Here is a 27,990-nt window from a genome sequence, read left to right as displayed (position 1 = left end):
TATTTTCACTATTTTCAGCTCCAACCTCTGCTCCCAAGGATTTGACAGTCATTACCCGGGAAGGGAAGCCCCGAGCCGTCATTGTCAGCTGGCAGCCGCCGTTGGATGCCAATGGAAAAATTACTGGTAAACATCTACATTATCCTGCATTCTCCTTTTTATTTTACCATTCTGATCATTTGCCGCTTTCATTCCCTATGTTCTGTGGAAACATCTCCGTTTTTTTTCTAGAATGCTATTTGATCTGACGTAATTTTATTTTCTCTTACTTTTATCAGCCAACTTGGCCTAGGATTCAAGGCAATGTTACGAATACTGCAAGATCTAGAACTCGGAGGATGTAAATCTTTTATTTTTAAATGCTAAGAGCAGTAATACAAGTTTAAAAATGCAGCACTCTAAGCAAAGGTTTTGTGGTACGTGCTGCTCAGTGATAATTAGAAATGACTAATAATAAGTACTTTGTTTGGCAATAATGCAATACATAATATACATAATGATAGGTTGCTCAGTGCAGCACATAATGGGAGAATTTACTGGTAGATGTTTAACTTTACAATAACAGTTTAAGGCAACGATGATCAGGAGAAAAACCCTAATATTGACTGACAAGAACTGAACTTAATAGATGCTTCACAATGACAGATTTTATTTTCCAAAATATGGCGTGTAACCTTAGTGCCTAATTAAGAAATCCATTACAAACCTTAATGATAATTTAGTTTGAAAAATATAGTAGAGTTCTATCTGAGATTTTGCATTTAAATGATCATTTTAGTCTGCTAATAGACATCTCAGAGGCGTATAATTATTAGGAGAAATATTGCTCGTCTTCAAAAACGTGCACATTATGTTCGCGTTACTACAAACAGTTGGGTTAGACCCGTTCTGCAACATATATTCATGGGAGAAAGCGTGCCTACGTCACCGTTGCTGCCGGTAATCCCAGCAACACGCTGCTGAAGCATTGAGAAATACCAAAGTAAGAGGAAGAACGCTTCAGAACGACATCCCATGTGAGCCATTAGCAGTGAAGAGCACTGGGTCAGATTTGACCAGTTGTAACTCAGCAGGGCTTCGTTGGCATCAGATGAGCTGCTCCGAGTTACACCAGGAAAGTATCTCACTTTATGTTACCAATAAAATAAGGATGTATTTCCGTGTGGACATCACCCAGCAACAACAATTCCTAGGTTAGACTTGCGTAACTGTGTATAATTTCACTCTACATTATCATCGGCACTTTACAATCCGTGACCGTGGCCCAAAGTAGGATGTTTTGATGAAATGGCTCAGTTTAACCTAATTTAGCCATTAGAGAGAAGAAACGATCATTCTGGTGGACGACGCACTGAAATGAGTGCTAATGGTCCCGATTGCCTGTGACTAAAAGACAAAATAAAATAAAAGCTTTCCTGACTTCCAAGGTGTGAAATGACTCCGTGGTAGCAACTTTTATAGAGATTTTCCATCGACAGCAGCATTCAGACCTGAGAGCAGGCTGAGTCCCCTGCCGTCCATGCACAAACGTCTTTCTTGTAGCACTTGGTTGAAGAATGACTCTCACAGGGATTTTTTACTGCACATGTGGTCAAATGTTTCTTAGAGGTATCAAGCGGAGGGAACAACTCCTTGGGGAGAGCAGAGATGTCCCCAACAACCAAATCTCTGTCCCTACAAATGCTTGAGCAAGTGTATTGGTGTTAATTTGAGAAACATATCTATATTTTCGTAACTTTATATGTATTAATTCAAATGTTATGGTCAGAGAAACTGCTTTAGTAACCCTAAACTACAAGCCTCTAAATAAAATCCCATAATATAAAACAAACAAACAAAAAAAAAACCCAACCACAAAAACATATCATTTCCATCCTAACACTGCATCTTTGTTTCAGAAAAGAATAGGGAAATAGCAATAATAAGGCTTGCACCAATTTTGTACTAACTTTGGATCCAGGCACAAAGATGAAGTCCAGAAGACCTGCTCAGTCTCTCTCTGCTCCAGTAGCTCACTCCTGCGGCACGGTACTTAAGACTGGACTTAGAGTGGGGTTTTTTTGCGTATGATTAATTTGCCAGGGAAAAAAAAAAAAAAGGAAAGAAAAAGAAAGGGCGAAAAAAAAAGAAAATGTTTTCAAATTCAGGCAGAGGCGGGTGTTGCAGGTCCCCAGCTGAGGCTGGGTTGGCACAGAGGGTATGCCAGACTTCTCAGCCTTTCGTCCAGGCTTTTTTCTTCTTCCCAAAATTTCATTTGCTGGCAAGGTAATTCCTACAGACTGTTATCGTTTCCTAACGCTGGTACTGCACTGGGCCATCTCATGTAGACTGTGCTCTTGCCTAGAAAGGTTGGACCAGATGATCCTTGAGGTCCCTTCCAACCTGGTAGTCCAGGAGTCTATGATTCTATGATACTTCTACTCTCTAAGTTCTAAAATTTTTAAGTTTTATTCAGTGGTAAGTCATTATTGTAGTACTCTTAAGCTACCAAAATTTTTAATTCTTCATTCTTTTCCCCAAAATACTTTCCCTTATAGTTGCCAAGAAATATTGCATGGCTTCCCATAAGCACAAGGTACATTGATGTGTATCATTAACGCCATTTAGTTTTATTTCAGCACTGAGACACTAAAGACTGACATCGTATGGTTTATGGCAGCTATCAGACTGAATGGTGCACCTGAATTTGAGAAATGCACTTGTAACAGCCTTTCAATGCGTGCTGCCTATTTTCATATTTGTTAAATCTATATTTCTTACAGTGAATACTGTAATTGTGGTTTTCTTCTAAAAATAGACAAATGTGTATTGTCATAACATTCCTCACAGCTATTTTGATCGGAGACCTGCCATCACTGCTTTAGGAAAAAAAACCCTGATTTTGAAGAAATCTGATTTTTGTATGTCTTTCATAATGGAAGCACGTTAAAATTTGATTGCAGTACTAACTGAGAGACTGTGTTTATTCAGCTTACATCCTCTTCTATACTTTGGACAAGAATGCTCCAATTGATGACTGGATTATGGAGTCCATCAGCGGCGATCGGCTCACCCACCAGATCACGGACCTCAACCTGGACACCGTCTACTACTTCAGAATCCAAGCTCGCAACGCCAAGGGAGTGGGGCCCCTCTCCGATCCTATTTTCTTCCGGACGCTGAAAGGTTTGGATCTGTGTCATCTTGGATATTAATGATACATAGAATTTTCTAATGCCTCTGTAGGAGCTTTGCAATTAATTCCATGTCAGCCAGAAGAGATCCTACTACTTGAAACCATTACTGAGAGATAAAAGCAAAGTGCTACATACAGTAGTTGACAAAAGTAAACCACATAATGAGGCAGTAACTATATTTTTAAATTCAATCAGCTGGGGGAAAGCACTCTGCCACCACCTAACTTTCTACCATCAATAATAAAGCTAATTGGATCTGACTGGATTTCTCTAGGGAGGTCCCTTCTCGTTTTGGATCCTCTGGTGACTGTAGGAACCTGTAATGACTCACTCCTGTCAACAGAGCAGGCATGCAAAATTGCGATTAAAAATCTCAGCAAACTGAGATGCGACTTGTCTTTGCGTGGGGAAAGTTGTTCCAGATATTTTTCACTACCTGTTATTAACGGGCTAATTAATACCTGATCCCTCTCCCGTAGGGACCAGTGAGAAGGAGAGGGCAAACCAGGGGGCACCCATTTTTTTTTTGGCTGGTATTTCAGCACCAACGTGCTTATAAGAGCAAAGGACTGCACTTGTATCAGACTCAGTTTCAAATTAAGAAAGATATTCCTCTTCCCCGCTGCCTGTCTGTGTGAAGCCCTGACATGATCTACCCAGAAATTATTAGTTATGAAGATGTAAGCAATATTACCGTGAGTGGGAAGCAGGGCGCTTGCCGCAGCTCTGCTCCTTATATTTTAACTGTCACACATTCATTTGCACAAAGGTATGAAATTACTTTTAAAAAGATGGGTAATTAATGAAAAACTCAAATGACATAAACAGCGAACCTATTCCAGGAAAGAAGCGTGGCGTATGAGAGAGCACGTTATCGCTGTGTCTTCTCTAGAGAAAATCCGGGGATTTGTATATAAAAATAACATCTTGGCAGAAGGTAATTGAAACCGGGCGCGGGCTGGGCCTGAGAAGTCACGACTGGAGGGAAATTAGGGCAATTCAGACTCAAACCTGTGCCTGAGAGGCTTGGAATTAGCGGTCATGCTCAAGCCTCTTTTTAATCGATGACAAGTGACTTCATTTAACGCGAGCTGTACAAAAGCCAAGGCAAATGACTGCAGAGAAGGGGTGACACACGACCCCACAGCATTCCCTTTGGGGGATTTGCTTGCTTTGTTTGGCGAGAGCTTGTATTTGAGGTTGTCTTTCAGCAAGCCTTTGTGTGAACGGCAAATTTTGCTTCTGCCTCTGAGGGAAGGAGGGGAAACTCCGTTTTCGGCCATTAAGGAAGGGTTTCAATGAATGAGCCAGTGTCCTCAGCAGCACTGGCAGAGAGCTTGCCCCTTTTTTCTTCACTGATATCAGTGTCTCTAAAGCATGCTGTCGACTGGGAGTGAAAAGCCTCATACAACAGTTCTCATGAATTAGCAAGAATCAGGAAAAAAAAAAATGAAAAATCGTATCAATTTGTTCTCGGCTTATCACCGCCTGCCCAGGTTTGCAGGACTGACTTGTCCAAGTCATGTTTCACTTTGAATGAATTATTGGTAAGATCCTGATTATTCATTCTCCACTGCCATGAAATGTGAAGAGATAGCACTTTGCGGGTGCTTCATCTCTATCAAGAGGATGGTGCCAACTTAATTTCATGCTCACAATTTGTGCCAAGCAGAAGAAGTCTATTAGACTGAGTTTAAAATGAGTCAAGGCATCAAAATATAATAACCGCAGACTAATGAGATATGAGAAGACATGGAGACCCAGATATCTAACTAAACCAAAAGATTAATGCACTTGATATCACCTACTTTGTAATGTTTACACAAAGTACCATAAAACTCATTTGGGAAATGAATTCTAGATCAGACAGCATCAACAGATACCAAAAAGATGAATTTACACGTTTGTTACATCTTGTAATAGCCTACAAGGACTATGTCTGATACCCTGCCATGAATACTTAATGATATCCACCCTAAATATGTCATGTTCAATAATATTCAACTGGTTTTTTGACAAATCTATCCCTACACTTGAGGTGAAAAGACTTTCTGAAGTCTTGAGTGCATTCTGAATTATGCAAAAATGTTGGTTTCCTGCCCTTAATGATTACGAACAGAAGATGTGTATGTGCCATACGGTAACGTGTGCTCCGATGGCAAATCTGTGTCCTGATCAGAGGGAGTTTTAAATCACGAGGAGCTAAACAAGCATCAAAGATCCACGAAGTCACCCACTGTCTTGTTTCATATATTATAGCACATAAAGCTCCCCCAAGGAAACCAAGCCATTACTTGTGTTGTAATTGCGATGCGAGTATTTGCAGTGACTTCCCTTTCCTAATGAAAATGTAGTGATCTGTGAGAAAGAGATATGTTTAGTAGTAAATAACGCTACCACGGAGCAATGAGTTTATATTCCTCCACCTCAGCTCCACTGATGATAATATACAGGCAAATGGGCAAAGCCTTAGCTTATGTAAATTGTCGTTACACCGTGAACTTCAATCAATCTACGACAGTTTACATCAGTTGAGGATCCGCTATTTTATGCTCTGGCTGGTTAAATTTATCACTTAAAGCATGAAGAATCGGATACACGCATTCTTAGGGTCCTGGAATAGAAGGATAAAATGTGATTGAACATCCCGCCTATTCTTGTCATCTAGTTTGGGCCAAAATTTGAGGTCCTTCCTAGGGTTTTTCTTACTCCTTACTGACTCTGGATGAGTTTAGTAAATATTATGTATACACATATATGTATACATGGAAAAGAAGCAGGGAGTGCCCGAATGGTGTGTTTGTTTTGCAGCCTTTCGCAGTGTATTGTCACGGATTGCCCCTGAAGTTAAATTCCAACTCTCGATCTTACATTACTTTTATGGCATATGAATTTTCAGAAATTTATTACGTTGAAGAAGTAAAAAAACAGTCTGAAATTTTTTTTGCCACAGCCATTCAAACGTGACAACTAAAGAGTGAATGAATGAACCAGTGACAGATGGGAAGAAGGATTTCCTCAATCTTTTAAATAACTTGTCAGTGATTTTTTTTTTTCATCTATTACAGAAACAAGCAAATCTCAGAACTGCACTTACTAAATGTGCTTACGCTTTCTTCTGCTCAGCCGTACCTGTTCTGGATTTCAGCCAGCATTTACAGACCTTCCTTGAGTGCTGAGCTCCTTTAATTACAGAAAATTAAGGAGTAGTGTCCTGCTTATCGGAATCACACAAAACATTACATCAATGCATATAAACTGAAAAAAAGTTGCCTGTTAATGCAGTTATAGACGTAAGGTCAAGCATGAATAAAACACTGGATCGGATGTGTTTTTAAGGGGTGAGTGGAAAGAGGGGGAGAGAGGGAGGAAGAGGCCTGAGCTTCAGTACGATCTCAGATATTCCCATCGTCCTAAGACGAGCAAGGAAAACTGTATCCATGGGCTTTCTACAGGACACCAGATTAAAAGTTGCCACTGAACCATTTCTAAAAGAGCCCTGAAATCGCAGATGATGCCGCTCCCCCCTCCTCGATCCCCCCTTTTTGGCACGGATGGTGTGGGGCAGCATTTCTAGCACTGCAGTGCCCTCTAATGCTGCCTTGGCGTCGTGGTTCAACAGCGCATCCCAGTTCATAACCGGCACCAAACGGGAACCCCCATGACCTGCCAGAAGCAGATATTACCCACCCGGCCTGCAGCGTTTCATGGCGCTGGAGGTGTCATAGGTTTCACCTCCTCCATCGCCCGGAGAAGGCAGCAAACGCCGAACGGTGCCAGGGCAGCGTCTAAGCGGCATCAGCGCTCGGACGGAGGTAACTGCAGTCACGAGCAAGGTTTCGTGTTTTCATGAATACGTTTGGGAAAGGTGATAACCCAGGTACGGCTCAGCGGGGAAGCGCAGGCTCACAGATTTCTAGAAAGTTTGAGGCAATGTGCTCCACGTCCCCTGCTTCTCTGCATCCATGTGAAAAAGTCCGGGAGGGGGAAAAAAAAAATTAACTGAGGGTTTGGGGGTCATCAAAGGAGCTCTTCCCCCTCTGCCACAGGCATAGTTGTGTCTGTAAAGGTAAATGGCTGCTAGTTCAGTGCCTCCATTTGTTCCTAGCGTGATGCTGTGATCTAGCGGAGGTTTTGTCGTGATTTTAGCAGCAAGGGGAGCAGCGTGCTCTGCACCTGCAGGCAGTGGTTATTTGACTTCCAGATTCATGTGCCAAATCACTTCTTTTCCCCCCAGTTTCCTGTACTTAAGATTCCTGCATAATTTATTAAGCAGAGGCCTGGTTAATGCTCTACGATGGTAGCTACTTATGAATCCAAGGAAAGTTTAATTCCCTCAGCCCTATCATAAATAGTCAGAAGTTGTAGCTGTGCAGGAAAGCTTTTAATACATCTATTGAATTTTGAAGCCTTGTCTGGTGCACTTCAGATCACGCTATCTTTTATGATTATTATGCAAAAACATGTAAATAGTTTTAAGCCCCTTTGTAAAAAGCTGAAACACTGATAATAGAAGTCAGACTGAGCTTTCAACTTGTAGGTGATGTGACTGTAATTATTTAAAGAAGCAGCATCTCTCTCTCTTTCCCTTCTTGCTTAATTAAACTTCCCAGATCATACCGAAAAAGAACAAGAGAATGACAAAATGCTGCGGTAAAGGTTTCGCATTTGGAAGAACTTGGTGAAAATATCTGATATAAGGTGTGGTTCAACGTGCGTTCAGAGTTCAGAGAGCCTCCGGACGATGCTCTGAGCCATATGGTTTAGTTTTAGGTAGTCCTGCGAGGAGCAGGGAGTTGGACTTGGCGATCCTCATGGGTGCCTACCAACTCGAGATATTTTGCGATTCTGCGGTTCTATGACTCTGTGTTTGTCCTCTCAGTTCTCCAGGATCTCTCTTCAAAAGGGAACGGTAAAACTCATCCCGTCCTCCCGCACCACCCGGCCCCGGTGCGGGAAGGCAGCACCGCGCTGCGCCAACCCGCTAACCCAACAGTTGATGCGATGCGTCGGCTTGCCTGCCAGGAGCTGTCAGCCTCTAATGACATTGTCTTTTTCTTGCAGTCGAGCACCCTGACAAAATGGCTAATGACCAAGGTACGGTGCCCTCAATCTGTCGCCTTTTCTGCCGGAGCCTCGGGGGCGCGCCGGGGAGGGGGCCGGGCTTTTCACCTGGGCTGCACACCTGATGAGGCAGACGCGGGCGTGATAATTAATCTTGTTAATGAAGTTCTGCTCGGCTGAGGCTGCTGCTTTGATGGGAAAGATGTAAATTTTCGGGAGAGGAAATTGTTTTGTCTCTTTTCTGAAGGACCAATTAAAATGTCAAGCTTCTTTGTATGAAATAAATTTTTAGTCTCTCTGCTGCACTTCTGAATAATTCACATTAAGTATAATTAAGCTCAGCATAATTTCCAGGCTCCTCTTGCACCCTTTCATGGGTTATAGATTAAAGTTCAAAAGCCTCACAGTGAGAAATCGTAAATCATCTTTTCTCTCAAACCAGCAGCTCCTGTTTAATAATAGCAAAGTTTAGTCAACTTTTCAAGGCATTATCGTTACGTTTTCCAAATACGAATATACGTCTGATTAGTCACAGCTCCTCTGCTCCTATCTCCTTCCCAATACTTGTGAAGTCTGTTGCTAGGATATTATTTTTTTTTCCTTTTTTTACTTTCGACCTATTTATTCCTAAGTATTTCTCGCAATTATAGCTGCAGCATTGTACATTTACGTGACATCTGCCCAAGGAAACAGTCACGGTAACACTTGGAAAACTCAGGCTTGATCTTGGGACGTTTGTTTGGATTTGAACTCTCACTTCTCAGTGGTTTAAAAGGCAAAGTGAGGTGTAAACCTCAAATCCCTGGCTTCGCTTAACAGCTACGGTCTTACCCCAGTTTGGTGAGTTGAGTTAACCTGCAATAGATAATTCCTAGGGAAGACAAGAAAGCGTTATTTAGAAGATCAAAGTCAACTCTAGGCCCTTTCATAGGTTTTGCTTTGACCTGGAGCATCCCTGGAGCTGACCCAGAGCATATTTCTTCACTAGGATTTAACCCTGTAGCAGGTACCACATATAATCTCACAGCAGGAAAGACCCGCTTTCAGTCAGTTTTGGAAATTCACCCTCTGATTTCAGCATATGATTTGCTGAAAGAAGTAAAAGTATACAAATCATAAAATTAAAAGCTATTTTCGCTCGGTATGATTTTTTGCACCACGGTACACACAAATTGAAAATGTCAGATTTGAATAGATAAAAACTATTTTTAAAGGGTAAAAGTGTTAGGTTACAAAGAAGCCTGAAAGTAAATTGTCAGTATATTTTTCTCAAATTTACATTTAAAAAGTTTTCAGGCAGGTTTGGAAAAGCTAGCAGAGGCTTCAGCGTAAGCTCGCCTGGTAAGCAGGACTGAAAAAGTGTCAAGTTCATTTAAAAAAAAAAAAAAAAGGGAAAAAAAGTAAGGCTGGATGGAAGGTAGTTTGTGTTTTCATTCTTCGCCGAGCGTGTTGCTGTTTCAGCGTAACTGTATGGCTGTATGGCCACCCTGTAGGCTGTTTAACGGATCTCGTGGCGTAGCACGTGGAGCATCTGCCTTCTCCGCTGGTTGTGGTTTCCAATGGCAAAGCCAACACCAGAGCCACAGCAGGCTGCCAGGCGTAACCTGCTGTAGCTATCATAGGACACCCACTCCTGTAGACACGGTCCATCCTTTCTCGATTCTTGTCCCACATCTTCTGCTCGTGAGGCAGATATCTGTGAAAGCAGCGTCAGGCTCGTTCCTGAGTTTCTGCTTGCTTCTTCCCATGTAGCACTGCAGAAAATCCAGAATTTGTTGCATGCTCTACTTACTACTTTTGCGATGCTTTATGGGAGAAAAAAATAATATAGGAAATGTGGAAAAGCGTTTTTATGTTCTGTAGAGTGGTGAACTTAGGTCCATCACAAGGATATAAAGAATCAGATCCTCTGCAGGGAGACCTGCCCATCCCACCTTGTGCTGTAGTTTATGTAGTTAATGGGGAGATGTAAATAAGCATGACAGATTAAGTGCAGCTACGCTGGATATGGTGGGTGAATACATATTCCACAAACTACCGCAGGAAAAAAAAAAAGTCTGGGTCGTTCTCCTTTTGTACATCGTGTTCTTCTGGGAATGCTGTTCCCCTGGCTAGGGTTTTCATTGCTACGGAAAAACCGTCGCCAGAATAATTCATTGGTCTTGTACAGCCTGAACAGTGTTTGCAACCTATTTAGTGAGCGGTACTCTGTATAGACTTGAAAACAGGAAAGGTTTCAACCAGTCTCGTGTAACTACTTGCAGCGTGAGGTCTGGCTGAAGTGTATCCCCAGGGTGGTAACTGTGTGTTGGCATTGCCGCCGTAGCCTGTGAATTCCCCCATTGCTTCAGGTACGGTGGGGTTTTTTGATTGGATTTGAGTCGAATAACTTAGAAAAATGAAATGAGGTAGCGTGGCTTTAGCAGACAGCAGGTATGCAGAGCATGAGTTAAACGCAGACAGTCGCTCCTAGTACACAAATACTGTCTTTCACCTGGGTAGTTGCAATACACTGCGTTGTCATTCCTTAGGACTGTAGTATAGAAGCAGGAGAAATTCCTTTTGTTGTACCTTCCATAGGTTTGTTGATATCTAAATTCGGTTCCCATTTTTACATGACCTCAATGTTGAATTCTAATAAGATGAAGTCTGAGGTCTTTGCTTGCGTTTACTTGATCTTTAGGCAACTCCGTTAAAGACAAGTCGACGGGGCCAGGTCTCGCTGTAACTGTACTCCAAGCACAAGCATTAAAACAAACAAAGTCAAAGTTTCTAAAAGCTCATTTGCCTTAGAAATCATCAAAGCTAATTCGTTAATCATCCTGAACCAATGCCTCTTGAAGTCAGCGGGAGCCTTTTAAATTACTCTGTGCTTTGGACAAGGCCCTTAGGGCCATCTCCGCCACAAATGCAATTCTTATTGAGTGACATGAATTAACTCTGGTAGGTCATATGTCTCGAATGCCGGCTTGTGGTTCCTGAGTTCAGGAAGCAAAATTCCCTTACGTGGCAGCAAAGCAGCGTTGGAGGGCGTGGGACATGCGAGGGGGTTTGGGCAGAGACACCGAGGCTTCAGGGCATGAGGTGGTGGAGCTTTGAAGATCCCAGATGCGGGGTCAGCTAGAAGGGACGGTACAAGTGCTGCCATCCTTAGGTGCAAAAAAGGAGACAGGGAGGAGAGTTTAGGGAGAACTTCAAAGGTTTCTTGGTCAGGGTAAATGTGCTCCTTGTGGCTGCAACTCCCTGGGAGAGCAGAGACCAGTCGCTGCAAGAAGGGGCTACCGCTGAGAAGAGGAAGGAGGCAGGAGATACCTCACCTCCCTTACTTCATTCTTGCCCATGAGCGACGGACAGTTGAGCCCATCCCATCCCGTCCTGTGGAAGCTTTGGTCCGCAGCTGTCTGACAGAGAATGAGAAATCCTGTTGATGAAATGCAAATGATGCTCCCAAGGTGCAAACTCTGGTGTCCAAAGGGCAAGAAGAGGAGCATCGATCGGCATCTAGAGAATCAAATCACACATTGCCCAAGGGAGCCCTTAAATCTGAAGCGGGTGCCAAGCCCATGAATGTGTCAGCTTCCTTTCTGATTTTTATTTTGCCTGTATGCAACTGGTAGAGCAGGGCGTATTCAAAGGTAGTAAAAATGGTAATACAGAAGTAAGAATAAAAATACAGTTTCAGATGCTCAAGAGAGAGTTTTTGTCACAAACCTTATGCATGTGGGATAAGGCAAGCTGCTTTCAGATGAGCTGTGGTAGAAGCTTCCTGGAGTCTAAAAAACTCTATTTATGATTTTCATCTGAAAAATGAGGCAAGCTGGGCAAAGAAGAGATTAATTCATTGTGTTTTATCTTGCCCCCATTTCCATTTGATAAAACAATATTAAATTCTTTATTCCATATTTTGTCAATATAGGACTTGTCAACAGTTATGTGTTGCCATCGGAATTAGATCTCTGCAAGAGCAAAAAAGCTGATTTCTGCTTTTGGATTACAAATGTTTTATGACATCCCCTGTAAATTTTGATAAAAGGAAACGTACACAATTTTGAACAATTGTTTCTCCTTATCTTAGCAAATTTCAATACATTTTGATTGTTCAATTGTTTTCTGAAAACGTACCTCCCATGAAATGGGTCATATGAACTACCTAGATAAATTTGTATATCACTATGGAAAACTGTTACATTTGGAATACAGGTACGATTTATTTTTTTTTTATATATGACATTACTCTTTTTAAAGCATAAACTGGATATTTACAAGTTCAGATTTAATGTTTACTTGCCATGGTGAGGCCAGTGGGAGGACTTCTGGTCCCCGTGCCCGGAGCAGGGCCAGTGACCATACCCAGCCTCCACAAAAAGCCCGTGGAGAAGATCATCGGAGACACAAATCCACAGCTTTTGTTTCCAAATCCCGAGGAAAATGGTGGTCTGCATTGTTTTGCATCCAGTCTGGAGGCACATGGAAGGGTTTCCAAGTGATGCCGGGGGACTTTGCATCGCCTGAACAGGGGATGAAGGCTGGGTACTTGCCCACACACCTGCTATTTTGCACCCTCATGTTCTGCGTCTCATGAGTTAAGAGCGCACCACTTGATTCAGCTTTCAGAGCAAGAGGGTTTGAAGCACGGTCTGGTCATGCCTGGAATTCGGCTTTCTGCAGTTCAACCTTTGCCATGTTGGATTATTGCAGGCGTGGTGCTGTTTGCCCATTTGAAACCTTCCTGTGCTCGTTTTTCTGCACGTGCCTTCCTGCGCGAAAACGGCTGCCGGTACATCTACAGCCTGATATCAGCCCCAAAACAGTCACATCATCTCATGCTGTGACTGCAGAAGGCATCGAGTTTGCCTCTTTTTTTTTTTCTGTTAAAGCTTTTGATGGCTCCGGGCTTTCGGTTCTGAAGCTATTTTGCAAACTCTGAATGTAGCAGGAGTGAAAGAAGGAACAGTTCGGATCTTTTTCAAAGAGCCGCTTCCTAAACAAATCATGCAGTGGTCTGTAACGCTCCTCGCTAGAGATAAGTATCCCATTTATCAGAATAACCCCTTCTGGGGGGAAAAAAAAAGCCTTTTAAACTGTCATCTGGCTATGTATACTAAGCGGGTGTTGGACCTCTTTCTTAAGGTCCGAAAAATGGAAGGCATCTCAGAAGGCAAAGCACGCTTGAAATTTAAAGAAGGGTTATTCCTGCATATTGGTTGTGTTTCCTGCTACGCTGAGACGTAGTTGAGACAACTATCTCTGGATGCGCTTGAAACAGGAGGACTAGAAAGTCAACAGGTATTGTGGTATCTGTTCACCTAATCTTGCATTTCGGCCCCGAGCCCCAGCATCTCTCCAAGAAGTCTTCCAGTTTATACTTGCTGATAAGCAAACTTGGAAACACCCCTGCCTTCACTGAGCTCTTCAGCTGTCACCAGGACAGTGTGGGTGTCTCCTTCGTTATCAGGTGCTGACCACAGGTGGGAAGAAGACACAAGTCTTCGTGCTCTGACTTGTTTATATGCTGATGGATGCAGAACCTCAGCGATACAAGCTAATATTGTACATCCCAAAGTCTGCCATGTAGGGTGGGCAATGGCGACAGGTGGGTACCTTCAAAAACCAGCTTTTCCCATCCAAGATAAGCAGGTTCAGTCATGGCTGTGAGGTTTTCTTCTCTCATCACTGACCAGAGAGGGAACTTGTGAGTGGCCGTGCACGTGGAGATGGATCCTCACCTCGGTGCTCTCTGAAGTCAGTGTGTCACCCACTGCGAATACGCAATGTGGCTGCACAGCGTTACCCATCTCAGGCTGAGCTGGTGTCCATCTTCCAGGATGAAGAGCAGACTCTGGAACGATACCGAACTGCCTAACATGTATTATTCAGCATTTCTCTCTTCTGACTTGTATTTCTACTTTCCCAGAAGATGACACCAAATTGGAACAAGGTGCTAGGGGGATGTTTTCTTTTTCTCAGATGGCTCTGTGTCTGCTCTGGGCAGAAGCTCCCATTGCCCCTTTCTTTTCAGCCATCCTCCTTACTCTGCTTATACTCTTCTATGTCTGAGCTTCCTTATTCCACCAGGTTTCTAGGAGGGCTGCAGGTCAGCAGCAAGCTGGAGCTGCCCCCTGAAGGCAACTTGCTATCTTCTGCTCTGTCCTGGAGCAAGTTTCCAAGTGCTCAGTGCCATAACTCCCTTAGGGAGCTCAGCTTTTCCGTGGAAACAGAAGAGCAGCTTTTCTGATGGCGTCGTATGCCTGACAGCTTGTGTTGGCTACGAGAGCCGATGACTTCGTTTGCACGTTTGAACCTCCCAATGACTTAGTTTGTGTGCTTGAACCTCCCTGGGGCACCCATGGGGCAGGAAATACCACTGACAGTCTCTCCTGTCTCGTATGAGAATATTGCTTGGCTTATTTTCTCAGTATTTTGGACTGTTTAAGGCAAAATACAGCAACAGTGGTAGTGCAGGGCCGTGTCTGGTTCAGAGGAGCCAGACGACACAACGGCAAGCGTCGTTCCCCCTCCAGTTCTCCAGCTCAGGTACTTGGCTTGCAGCGAGCGTTTTGCAAGGAGAGAGCATTCCCTCAACGTCTACCGATCTGCCGGTGCCATGCGGGGATACCTGAAGTTTGCAAATAAGGAAGATACTCGAGTAAAGCATGAAAAGGGAACGAGATTTACAGCAAAATGACAACAGAATTTTTGGCCAATTTCCAAGTGCTGGAAACCTGAGAGGATGAAGAACTGTTGTTGTCACAGACAAGTGGATTTTTTTTGCCTTGACAAGACCAAGTTGAAATGTTTATTTCATATAATGGCACCTGACATACAGTTGTGGGAAAAGGATGTGCTTTTTCAGAGAAAGACTTGAGTTACTGAACCATTTGAAAGACAGACCTGGGGGAAAACAGAAGTTAAACAGAGAAGCGAGAGGTGAGAAATGATGTGTAGGTTCATATGGATGCAGGTTTTGGTACCTCTGGAAGTATGTTAGCGCCTTTAATGCAACTCATTAAAAAAGTAGGAAAATCAAGTTTAAAGACTGTTTAACCTCCATTAAAAAAGGCAGTTCTCAAAGAAACAGCTGATTAGTCAAGATGTTAAAATGGTTTGTTCCAAAAGATGGAATAATGAAAAGCAAAAAAGCTCCACTGGAATCAGGTGGAAGTTGGAGAGAGAGTCCATTGTCTGACCCCAAAAAAAGCCCAAATGAGATCTGGACGTATCTGTTGAGCTGGGACCCCCTCGTACGTGACTTTCTGGCTGACACTGAGGGTTTACGTCTAAACTCAGCGGGACAGGAATTTCGTACGTGTCTTCTGTAAGACAAGAAAGCCACCGGTGGGGTTTGGGAAGGAGGTGGAGAGCGACAGCGATAGCGAGTACAGCACGAACAGACGAGTGCAGTAACGATATTGAAGATTAGGTGGAAGCACACAGGTTAGCTTACTTTTTAAATTAGATTATTATAAAGGTAGTCGAAACCTGAGGCCTTGAAACTGAATGAAGCAATAGCCTTGAAGCAGCAACGCATCATTTGAGTTTTTTAAAGGGAAATATAACCTAAACTGTTGCCGAGTGAAAGCTAGAGATAGAAATGGTTCATGGAGGTGTGTTGGCTTGGAACAGAGCATGGATAATCCTTAGGGGTTTAAGCCCTACCTACCCTTTAACATTTAAAACCTTACAATGCATCAGAGATTTACCTCCCATCTCCTAAGTGCTTAGATTTCCTTGTTTATCCAAATATTGAATAATGTTTGTGTGTCTTAATAGCAAAACAGAGCTGAATTACCATAAATTCAGTCAAGAACCCCCCAAGATGGACAACGTAGCCCGGCCCTTTCTCTGGTTGCTGCCTGGCTGCCTCCGTGTTGCGGCCATCCCAAATAAATGGCATCTCCAGGTGCCGGTCACCATAGCAGAGCCAAAAATGAAATGCGTAACTGTTTACACAAATAATTTTACAATGAAAATGTCAGGTATAATGCCTTGAAAAGTGCTTTTATGTTAATTAAAAATGTACTAAACTTCAGAGTCAGGCATGCAGGGTTAGTTTTTTTAAGTCTCCAATATCCTGACTAGATTTTCCAATGCGTTAGGCTCCCGCTAAGATGTTTCAGTGTGGGCTAAAAAATAGTAACATTTAGCAATCTCCCATGGAGATACCCAGTTTCCTAAGCACAATATAACCCCGGGTCACAACGCATTCACACGCTGCAGTGTAGTACTATGAATAGGACTGTTTTAAAGAGTCACCTTGGTAAACAGAATTACTATATACCTTACATTTCTCTCTATTTTGTCTGCTTTTACAGCTAAACATTTTGCAACCTTGCTTTCTTGGGATGAAGTTGTTGTAGCTGTGCAATTATGCTGATTGAAAAGATGATTACATTGAAGTCTCTTCTGATGATAATCATCTTCCATTTATTTAGGGCCATTCATCACAAAGTACTTTCCAAATTGATAGACAAAGTTATGCACATGAATTCCTTCGCAATCCACAGAAATACAAGTACCTCTGGAGAGGAATAAGGCAGTTGTTTAACAGCGCACAACAGCAACAAACAACTGCGGGAAAGTGAGAAAATGTGGGGTTTTTTGCTGATCTGCCAAGAGATCTGGTGTAGGTGGCGGTTGTTTGATGTAGAAGTTATCTGCGATAATCCCTGCTAATTCCCTGCCCTGCACTAAGTTTTCAGAATTTTTAGAGTGCCTTCACCAACCAAAACCCTCCCTCAGGTACTATTTGTCTGACCTAAGGGACGGCAGAGCCAAAAACGATGGTGCTCGGGGGTCTTACGCAGTCGGTGTTGATGTGCTGCTCGGCAGCCTCTGCCCGTCTCGGGGGAAGACGGTTTTTCCCTGAACCACTGTCGCAGCAGAGCACTACTGCATCAGCTGCGACTGTGCCACCTGGGAAGGCTCATTTGACTTAAATGAAAAAATAATTAGCTTCGGAGGAAGGAGACGGCCATGTTTTGGGCTTTGCTATAATGCAGTATGCCCATACCAAGAGCATGCCGTTGGCATAAGGTTGGTCGTTGCCAGAAGAGCGGCTTTTACCCCAAACCACTTCTGCCGTGGACTTTGACTGCTCAATCCCATACCAGTAGAGGCGAAGAGGAGCTTCGTAGGACTTTACCAACCTTTGCGATTCTCCTTCTGTTGGACATGAGGAAGCAGAGATGCTGCACTTGGCAGAAATGCGGACGTACCATCACTGCTATTTAGCCCAAAGCTGATAAATAGGAGAAAATGAAGCAGAGGAAAAGATGAACACCTCAAATTTTACTATATTAATTTGGAGTGCAAATATTCCCTCAACAGCCAAAACAGTTTTGAAATAATAATCATATCCCTTCTTTTTTCTTTCTTTTTTTTTTAACGTCAGGGTTAGAAAAGAGGCAATCTTTTTGTAAAAACCAAGCAGTTGTGGAGTGGTGTTTCCACAAGCGGGAAAATAAATTAAAGAAAGCTTGCTTAATCATGGTGGTTTGCCACCTGGCAGGTGGAGAGCGTGCCCGGGATTTTCCGCACGGCACCGTCCCGCTGCCGCAGTTCCAGCCGCTTGTGTGCAAAAGCAGCTGTCTGAATTATTCCCGTCACCCGCGGCGGGGGCACAGACGGATGCTGCCATCAGACCTTAGTTTGTCACTCTAACGAGCACATCTGGAGGAGGGAAAAAAACCCAACGGAACAAGGCAAGCTGCTCAAAGGACTGAAATTCAGCTTGCTTTTCAAAGCCTGCTTTGATGACAGATTTTTCCCCCAGCACACATGGGATGACTTTTCCCGCACTGTTTAATGGTTTAAACGTTGTCAGACAGGCGCTGTCGCAAGCAACAAACTTGACTTTGCTGGTTTACCTGTCACGCCGTGTCTGATGCAATTTTTTTCTGCCAACAGGTCGTCATGGGGATGGCTCCTACTGGCCGGTGGACACCAACCTGATTGACAGGAGTAGTCTGAATGGTAAATACAGGCTCCGTCCAGCTATGCTCCATAATTAAGTCCAGTTTCGGTGATAACCTCCTAGTTTTCTTCTATTTATTGCTCTCTTGTTCCTCTCTCTCATGGTTTGGAGGCCAGCCAACCTGCCCACAGGTCCCTTCTTGTAGGGAAGAGTTATTTCGGCTGTTGAAAATCCCATCCATGTGCAAAATACCTGCTGCAAACCAGGCAGTAGTTTTAACCAGCAACGTTAACAAAAAATAGGGTCAGGACACCATATATTCTGGTTTGGCTTTCTTAAAGCTGATCCCCAAACTACCCATCAGATTTCCAGCTGTTGCAATACTCCCAAAAGTATGTCGCTGGGTATGATAATCCCATCACAAGAGAAGTTTTAGATATATCTCAGGCCATGGGAATGCCTCTAAAAAAACAACAGCTTAAAAAGAATTGTAAAATGCATTTTAAGTTATTATATTTCAATTTAAGCTTTCTGCAGAAAATACCATTTCTGTATTAATTAATCCTGCCCTAGAATAGGAAGACATGAGAGGAAACCCTGTGGATTAACAAAAATTAACTGAACCTAATCAGCGCCAGCCGGGGTGTAGATACGCTATCAGTAACTTCTTATTCCTGACCCCATCTCCGTTGCCTAATGAAGCATTGGCATCTGACATTATTTGAATGAAACAACAGCCAAGATTCCCTCAAATGTGGTATCAAGCGAGGTTTGAAAGTACAAAATAATTACAAGGCAGATAGCTGATTAACTCACACTGATGCTTTTCCTCAGTCAAGACAAGGAGCAAATGCAAAATTTTCTTACTTTTTTCTGTCCTGCTTTGCTGAAGCCAACACACCGCTGTTTTAGGCTTTTCTCCTGCTCTTTATAGTAGTTCCTCATAAATATAGGAAAACTGACTTTTGAGAAGGAAAGAGAGCTTCCAAGGCCTGTAATAAAGGGTAGGAAGAGAAAAAAATTTGTTTTTCTTGATAGTCTCTGTATTTTATGTGGTATATTCCTTCAATGCCTTTTACTCAGCATGGAGATGAAAAAGAAACCAAACTCCAAAATCTTTGGGATTTCTGTACTAGACTGTTGTAATGCTGAAAGGATGGCACTCGCAGCTGCTTGTCTTATTCAGTTGCCTGAAAAAGCGATGAGAAAAGGGCAAATTATTTAAATAACGTAATTAGTTAGGTAAAGGAAGGATATTACATCAGAAAATCAAGGCAGAATATTACAATTAAATTACATCTATCGCTAATTAAAACTGTTATTTGGAGAGATTTGTCCTTTTTTCCTTTCACATTCAGTGGTACCAAAGGCAAGATGAGATCCCAGGCAAGTATTGTTTAATTTATACATGGGACGTTGTGGGGATGATGCCGTATGAAAACTCTTGAGTTACTTCTCTTTTGAAATCTTGGACGTGCTATAGCACAGCTCTTCCCTTTGCATCCCATTGCACCGAATATTTAGTTTTTCTCCAGGCTTAAGTGGAAAAATATTTGGGGGTTTGTGAGTTTGTAATCTTATAGGTTGCCTATAAGATTGCCTTAGCAGGCAGAGCAAAAGGATTACTCGCTGTTTTGTGCAGGTGTCTGTAACATACGGCCCAACGCTGCGTAAACAGCGGCGTTATCCAACAAGATTATACAAATATAAACTGTGCTATTCCCCATGCAATAGGGAAAATACTGTTGAAAGCAAGGGACCAGTGTGAAGTGACCGCTTGCAGTCGGTTTGACTGGGACTTGACACCAGAAATGATGCTATTTTCAGTCCCGGTCTTGCCGCTGCATTGAGACTAAGGAAGCTCATCACTTCCAAAGATTGAGCCCTTAACCTGCTCGAGTGTTGCACAGGGATCGGGGCAGCATAGCAATAAATGAAATATAATGTGATGCGAGAGTGACTCTGGGGTGAATGCAGTACTGACAAGTGAATCAGGCATTCAGGTTGGCTGATACACAAGGTACGTGTTCGCCTGTAAATACCGAGAAAGACTATACAGGCCATAAAGAAAAAATCCATAGTCCCTGTATTTCCATTTTCAGGTGATAATAGCAAAAATGAGAGTTATTGACTCCCGACATCGGTTATTAACACCCAGAAGATGCAAAGTCATTACTGCTTAAATATTTTCCTGTTTGCTATACTGCTGAAATACAGCAAGGCATAAATTTCAGCTCTTTATGGCAGCCTTCTGTACCCTCTATCTGCTTTTTCAGAGGAATTCATGCCACCTGACAGGCTTTATGTGTTTTATTTTATGGGCGACTCCTAAAGAGGGAGGGGAGCAAATCCAGCGCTCACCATCCCCTCGTCGTCTGTCTTCTTTCAGAGCCTCCCATCGGGCAGATGCACCCTCCCCACGGCAGCGTCACGCCCCAGAAGAACAGCAACCTCCTCGTCATCATCGTCGTCACCATCGGCGTCATCACCGTGGTGGTGGTGGTGGTGGTGGCCGTCATCTGCACCAGGCGCTCCTCGGCACAGCAGAGGAAGTATGTTCTCAAATCACGGGATGCTCAGCTTCAAAATAGATACGGGCAATAACATTCGTACTGTGAGGTTCTGGGACTGAACTGCATTTTTGGGTCTGGATCTCTTGTAGCTTTTGGAGGCATGGGCTTGGGGACGCTGGCCGTTGCTGGTGAGTGGAGAATGTCCCCTGTCCCCCAGGCTGCAGAGTAAACCATGGAAAATAAGTACCCCCAACACAGCGAGCCTTGAAAAATAAGTCTGCCACGCACAGCTCTCTGTTGTTTATATCGCCAAGTATAATTCAGACACAGGAAAGAATCAATTCCATTGATTTAAAGGAAAAAAAAAAAAGTATTTGTCTGTGCCTGGTGATGCTATCAGACTTTCTGACTCTGCAGCCCTGCACCCGCAGAGCTGAAAAACACAGACGGTCCTGCTCGCTTGCTAACCTTTGCGAGGACGTTATCCTCTCCAGACAGTCTGTCTCCGAAAGTCTGCCAGTAAAAAGCATCAACAACTGTTTCTCCAGATAATTCTCATATACTTGAAAAAAAAATCTATAGAAAATTACGGCGAAAAAATCTTTAGGGTTCTTCTTAAAGGCTATAAAAGGGCAGCAGCGTAAAACACAAAGCTTTTTTCAGTTTTTATGAGAAATTAGAGGTGGGTTTGAAACAGAGCTGGGCTTGACGCATTTAATTAATTGAAAATTAAGGTACTAGTCATTATTTTATTATTACTTCATTGAATTATTATACCATAGTGAAAAACTGGACATGAGAAAGTTTACCGATGGCTTGCCCACAAGAATGATAAATGTTTGCACTAAGGGCAAGACACTATGACACTGATTTGCACTGATGCTTAAAAGAATGTGGCACGAGGAAAGAAGGGATGGTTGGGGGACCAAACAGCTCCCATGTTTGCCGAAATCAGCTTCAGGCTGGTCGAGCACAAGCAGATGGCAGCTTGTAGTGTTTTACAGTCACCAGGGGAAGTGCTTTCTCCAAAGATGGATATTTGAGGGTCGATTTTTGAAATAAGAAAGCTCTCATTTAGGCAGAAAAAAGTAAGGGCTCGTGCTTTTAGGAGTGCTGGGGTGGTTGAATGATGAACTGATTTGAAAATCTGCTTCTATTGTGAGTCTTAACAACTGAAAATCAGGCTGTCATGTGAAGTCAATGGACATTCTTCCGAGTAGTGTTTGGTGAATCAAGGCTAAAGCTCTCTTGAGTTCCTAACAGGGAAAAGGGAACTACGAGAAAGAGAAACAAACAGAGAGATTCATCTATCCAGAATTAGGTGTCTAAAACTTAAATATCCGAGTTTGAATTAATCCACCTTGACCGCCTCTGTAGCCCCTGGGGAGGAACAGGAGCGTTCAAAGAATCATTGGTCTTATTCTGCGACATCGGAAGACTTACCATTTGAAGATGCTTATTGCCGTCCATTGATTAAAAAAATGTGAAGCTGGTGGTTTTGGACTTGCTGTTTAACTTCTAAATGTCTATACTGTAGGCAGGTGAATCTCATCCAAGTTACCCTAAACCGACCCTTTCTGCACTGAAAGTGGGGAAAATATAGGGCAATACAAATTAAACAGCGGCTCTTAAATTTAGCACAACAGGAAAAAAACGTGACCTTCTTCAAAACAGAGGCTCTTGGTGGGAATTACTTTGCTTCTGACCTGCCTGGAGAGATGCATGCTGTGATACAAAGAGTTTAGATTCAGGCTTTTATGGGCAGCTGGTTCTTCGTTTAAAATCACCAATGAACTACTGAACAAAAGGACTGCAGTAGGGGTAAAGGCCAAGCCTCGCTGGATAATGCATGTGTCCTTCCCCAGAGCAAAAACTTGCAGGTGATGGAATAATCTCCTGTAAGCCTTCTGTGGAGGAAGGTCATATTTCTTAAGTTAATTAAAACTTGGCTGAACAAAGCACAATAAAGCATATTATCCAGAACAACCTGGTACTGACCTAGTGCCTTAGTAGGTATTTTCTGTCTCTGCCATCTAGGGAAGAATGAAATATCAGCCGTACAAACCCTGTGACAATTTGATGCCAGGAAAAAAATAGGGGAGAAAAATGTGAGTAAAGATTCAGGTGCAATAACTTACCCCGTTGTGCATAGGGGAACGTATGGCTCCTGCGGTAATTGAGATTTATACCCTCGCCGTAATTACATCTTGCGCAGCACAAGATGCTCGCTGCCCTGTGCTGGCAGAGTCTGCTGATGTGGTGCCATGGAGGACGGACGATGGGGCCGCCCGTCAGCTCCGTCCTTCAATGCACTCCTGGTCCAGGCAGGTCAGTTCAGAGCTGAAGCTTAGAGAAGATGAATCCCAGTTGAATCTTAAAATAAGGGAAAATATCACTTTGTGCAGTGTACACCCAAACTGCAGGACCTGCTTCTTCCAGGAATTTTTTAAGGCTTCAAGGTATCACAAAAATTTGTAACGTGCCAGAACAACTAGCCTATGGACTGGTAACACAAGGTTACGACTACCAAAGGAGAAAAGGTGAGGGTGGACATCTAGTCTGAGCCTGGTAGGTAAATAGTAAGTATTTAAACCATTAAAAATGAAGCATGGTCTTGAGCAAGTGCCCAACCGATGAGTGTGCTGGGTGGGGGAGCGGTGTAAAAAGAGGCTGCAAAAAATAAGCTAAGACTGGTTTAAGTCCTATATAAGTAATAGGGATGCGTCAGAATACATTTGGGAAGGCTCGGGGGAGGCATTAACCAAAGCGTAATCAAACTCAAACTAACGGGGAATGAGTTGGCAGCCACTAAAGAGCCTCCATATGTCACTGCTGTCTTCCCTGGAGATGCTCCTGGTTTCGGCGCTTCCTCCACGCCGGGGCTGCTCATTCGCCTCTGGGCCTCTGCCCCAGCTCTTGTACGGTGGCACGAGGCTGGGTCTTACCAAGGGGGAGAGGACCATGGAGCCAGATGATAGGAGAGACAGGTACTGGTGTTGCAGCTTTTCAGCATGGCTGGCAGGAAATGAAGAGGCCAAAATGAAATAATTTTTCATCTGTAAACACTAGGGGAGGTTTTCTGGAGAAAGAATTGTTTTGTCCTGAGGGAACAGCAGGAGGATATGCTGGGGAGGTTTAGGTTGGACATGAGGAAAAGGTTCTTCACCCGGAGGGTGGTGGAGCACTGGAACGGGCTCCCCAGGGAGGCAGTCACGGCGCCAAGCCCGACAACTTTTAAGAAGCATTTGGACAACGCCCTCAGACACGTGGTGTGAGTTTTGGGGTTGTCCTGTGCAGGGAGAGGAGTTGGACTCGATGACCCTTGCGGGTCCCTTCCAACTCAGGACATTCTATGATTCTATGATTTGGGTTTTTTTGTACAGGACCTCTATACCAGTTGAATTTCCTTTAATCCAGTCCAAAAGGCAAAGTGCACATTTTTGCCAGGCTAAGAGTAAAGAGCAGATAAAATACTAACTTATGCATCAGAAGGATAATTAAGGTGAAGTGATGTTCGCGTTTATTGTCGAGTATCTTCAAGGTGCTTTGCCAACAGCAGCGCAGGAGGCTCAGGGTTCGTGCGGGAGGTGGTTACATCTTATGGGGCCATTGCTTCTGTGTCCTGCCTCCAAAACTGTCCCTGCTCTATGAGAAAAGACATCTGATCGGACCAGGACCGGGTGGTTACCCATGTTTTTTTTACAAGCAAAAACTTGTTTTGCCCAGGAGAACAGTTTATTTCCGAGATCTTCAGATGGAGACATCTTCTGTTGTTGTTAAAAAAATAAACTAGGCTGAGTTGTTACAGCCTTAACTGTTTTCTCTGGGGTAAGGTAACCGTAAAATGAAGGCAATGAAGTGTAATCTCACTCTGGAGTATTCGAAAAATTATCCTATGTAGCATGTGTATATTCTTCGGAGCTATGTGGGTGTGCTGTATAATGGCTGGAGTCACTGCCCTGGCGCTGTTGTGCTGGAAACTATAGACAACGAGGAAGAGTTTCCCCTCCAGAGAGTTTATTTGTTTGGAAACAACAGCTTAAGTTCTGCTCTCATTATTCAAGATTGCATGACCATAATCTATGTTTTAAGAGCAGAGCTGAACTCTCTTTTTATATCCATCCTTAGGAAAAAAATATATATCATTATGGTATGCAAGCTGGATGCATTTCATGTTGTAAAATAATTGAACAACAACAGAAACGCTGCCATCTGAGATCAATTTTTCAATTCCAAACTCCTTGTCTTCCCAATCCCTGCTCCGGTTATAAAATGGGTAATGGACTAAATTTGAATCCCACTGTAAATCTCAACACGAACTTCCGAAGCATCGGTTTCCCTTGCTGCAGCTGAGGTTTGAAGCTGATGTTGAAGCTTTTATGACTGTCTCCTATAGATGTAACGTACAGCAAAGATCCTGCCTCTCCCTGAAATTGAGGGTAGAGGCATTTTCAGAAGCCGAACCTCAACTTCTGCATTGCATAAACAAAACATTCCAGGGGAGGATTTATTTTCATTTGTTGTTGATGACCTTTTCGTAGGCACTGCTGGCTCTGATTCAATTTGCTACTCGCGGGCTGTCAGAACATCAATAATTTGTGAGAAAAAACAATGCAAACCAAGCTAGATCACTGCATATATTTTTAAATGATATCATTGCTGTAGCAGTTTTGTAGTTACGGTTGGAATGACACATTCATTATAAGCCCCTATTTACAGTTGTGTATAAAATTACTTTGGGGCTGAAATTTCTCTTGCCTGGCTCGAGCCTGGAGAAATGAATTATTTTCAATTGCAAGTGACAAAAAAGCTGCCATATCCCGAAGTGAAGAAAGCGGTTCCTTGTTTAGAACCAAAATTATGATCTTTTTTTGAATGAGACGGAAAGGACAACTTTACTTTTTAACTTCGGGCGGGTCATACGCTAGGGTTTGAATGAAAGTGCTCGTAATTATTCTTGTAGGTGTTAATCAGGCTGGTGCTGGGGTCTGTGCAAGAAGGTATTAAAGGACTGTCTTTATTCCTTAGGGGCAAAGTGCAGTGCCTCTGCCCTGTTCTTTGCAATACTGTCATTTTAAATAGTTAACCTGTGGCAATTAGAAAATAATGGACTAAACTAGGAAGTAATTATACCCAGAGACCGACAGTCGTATTTATTTTAAGTGCTGTTCACAAAAATCTCTGAACAACCCCAGCCTCACCTCTACCGCTAACTTTCCAGATCGCATTTTAAAATTAATCTTTTGACCCTTGAAGAGGTTTTGGGGTACCGGCCAGTCAAAGGACCTAAAACAATTCCTGCCTTTAAGGGTGGCAGTTTGAGGCCTGGGATATTTCTACGGAAGTAAAATGCCATTGCCATCGGCTCCTGGGGCTGAGACAAGGCTGTGCCCTCAGTGACATTTTAAATTATAGGGTATGTTTGTTCCTTCTCTTGAAAGCGAAATGTTTGGTGATGCACCCAGTCGTGACGCGTATCTCTTGCTTTCTAGACCAGGCTGCGAAAATTTAGCGAAGAACAGAAATTGACTCCAACAATTGGAGTTTCTTAAAGTTTCAAATTTCCTCAAGCTTTTTTCGGGTAAAATAATCCCATGCCACCTTTCACAATACTGCCTGTCCGATAGGAAGGGCAGTTATCTGAGCACACCTACACAAAGGATGCGCATGGTGTGAGTCCTAGGGACGCCAGCGAGAGGTTTTTCCATTGCTTTCCATGGATTCGGGAAAGAGCTTTCCCTTCAGGAGTTACCCAGCTGTATTTTGGGGTGAGCATATGATGGGGGTAACAAGTAGCTGAGAGCGCTCAGTGTCCTTGGAAATCAAGGTTTTCTTTTTTTTGTTACCTAAAAGTGCACATGAATTTGAAAACATTTGCCTGCGGCTTTTTGTACATCACAAGTATTTCTACTTTTCCACTTGGGATAGTTATATTACTTTCCTTTCGCAAAGTATTTTGAGATGTACAAAGGAAAAAAAAAAGGAGTAAGAGTACTTTTGGATTACTGAGCAAAAAAACCTTCACAATAAGCCAGAAAAACTGTTCTTTCAGAGTTAGTTAAATTGGTAGATTCCTGATAAGACTTTATCTACAGCTGTAAATTAGACATTTTGCTCCATATTTAAGGAGCATATCTTTTCTTTAGAACAGAAAAACATGCGTATTTTGTTATAAATAGCCTGTGTAGTTGAGGGAAGGTGAAAGTCCGAGAGCAGCGGAGCAGTGCCATCCCAGAGGAGGTGGCCCGCTGACATGAGAACGTATTGTAATACCTATGCATAACTACTCTGGATCTCTGAGCTTTTCTGTAATAAAAATACTGCTTTAGTGTATATTTAAAGAAATAGAACATAAGCCACGTGCCGTTATGGGAGGTATAAGACGCACATAACGTGGCAGAAATGGGCTCGGCAGTTTTCAGTCGCTGTTTGTAGGCGCAGGCGCTCCGCAAGTGCTGCTCTTCCCGAGGTGAAACCGGCCCCTTCCCTTCTGTTCCAGGAATAGTGATTTTCCCCAATTTCTACATCAAGGGGTGCAAAACATGACCCACCCTGCTGAGCCCCAGGCCCATCCTCTGGAGCAAATTCCAGGAAGCCTAGGACCACACCAAGATACCTGCTGTCCTTTGAAGGGCACAACCAGAGGGGTTCCTTAGAGAGACACCAATGAGTAGACATCATTCTTTTGGTCTTATAAAGGGGAAAAATGTTCTTACATGACCGTTTTGATCTTTTTTTGCTGCAGGAAACGTGCAACCCACAGCGCTGGTAAAAGGAAGGGCAGCCAGAAAGACCTGAGACCCCCGGATCTGTGGATACACCACGAGGAGATGGAAATGAAGAACATCGAGAAGCCGACGGGCTCGGACCCCGCAGGAAGGGACTCCCCGATGCAGAGCTGCCAGGACATCACCCCAGTCAGCCACAGCCAGTCGGAAACGCAGCTGGGCAGCAAGAGCACCCCGCAGCCCGGTGAGGGGCTCCGAGGGCCGGAGAGACAGACGTTGGCTGGTTTTCACTTGCTCTGTAGATTTGGGGAAATTCGAATCATAGAATCATAGAATGGGATGGGTTGGAAGGGACCTTAAAGGTCATCTAGTCCAACCCCATTCCATGTACTCCAATTTTTTTTCTCCATCATCAGCATATAAATTTTATTTAAATTAATTTGATATTGCTGGTTAGTGACCTTAGCCCAGCGCATGGAGTCTCTAACAGAGGGTTAAACCTGGCAAGATCCAGGAGGAGATTGGAAGAACTGACAGTTCTGCTATGGGTACCAGGAGAGATGTTTCTAGATGATTTTTGCAGTGGTTTCAGACCA

The 27,990-nt window shown here is 43.3% G+C and overlaps 1 protein-coding gene across 1 annotated transcript in view; it reads left to right on the top strand.

The window, feature by feature from the left end:
• Positions 1-27,990, top strand: part of DCC (DCC netrin 1 receptor) — a gene marked incomplete at both ends in the record, with an annotated part of 597,951 nt that overhangs the window by 537,404 nt on the left and 32,557 nt on the right. The window contains 6 exons of the mRNA XM_082336600.1: positions 19-126; positions 2,971-3,165; positions 8,241-8,273; positions 18,147-18,212; positions 20,543-20,705; positions 27,412-27,638. Of these exons, the coding sequence (XP_082192726.1) occupies positions 19-126; positions 2,971-3,165; positions 8,241-8,273; positions 18,147-18,212; positions 20,543-20,705; positions 27,412-27,638 (792 nt within the window). The remainder of the gene's footprint in view (positions 1-18; positions 127-2,970; positions 3,166-8,240; positions 8,274-18,146; positions 18,213-20,542; positions 20,706-27,411; positions 27,639-27,990) is intronic.

The sequence above is a fragment of the Platalea leucorodia genome (genome assembly GCF_965183815.1).
Source record: "Platalea leucorodia genome assembly, chromosome: Z".
Classification (NCBI taxonomy): Eukaryota; Metazoa; Chordata; class Aves; order Pelecaniformes; family Threskiornithidae; genus Platalea; species Platalea leucorodia.
Note: the sequence above shows the minus strand (reverse complement) of the source record. Positions and strands in the feature narration are given on the sequence as shown.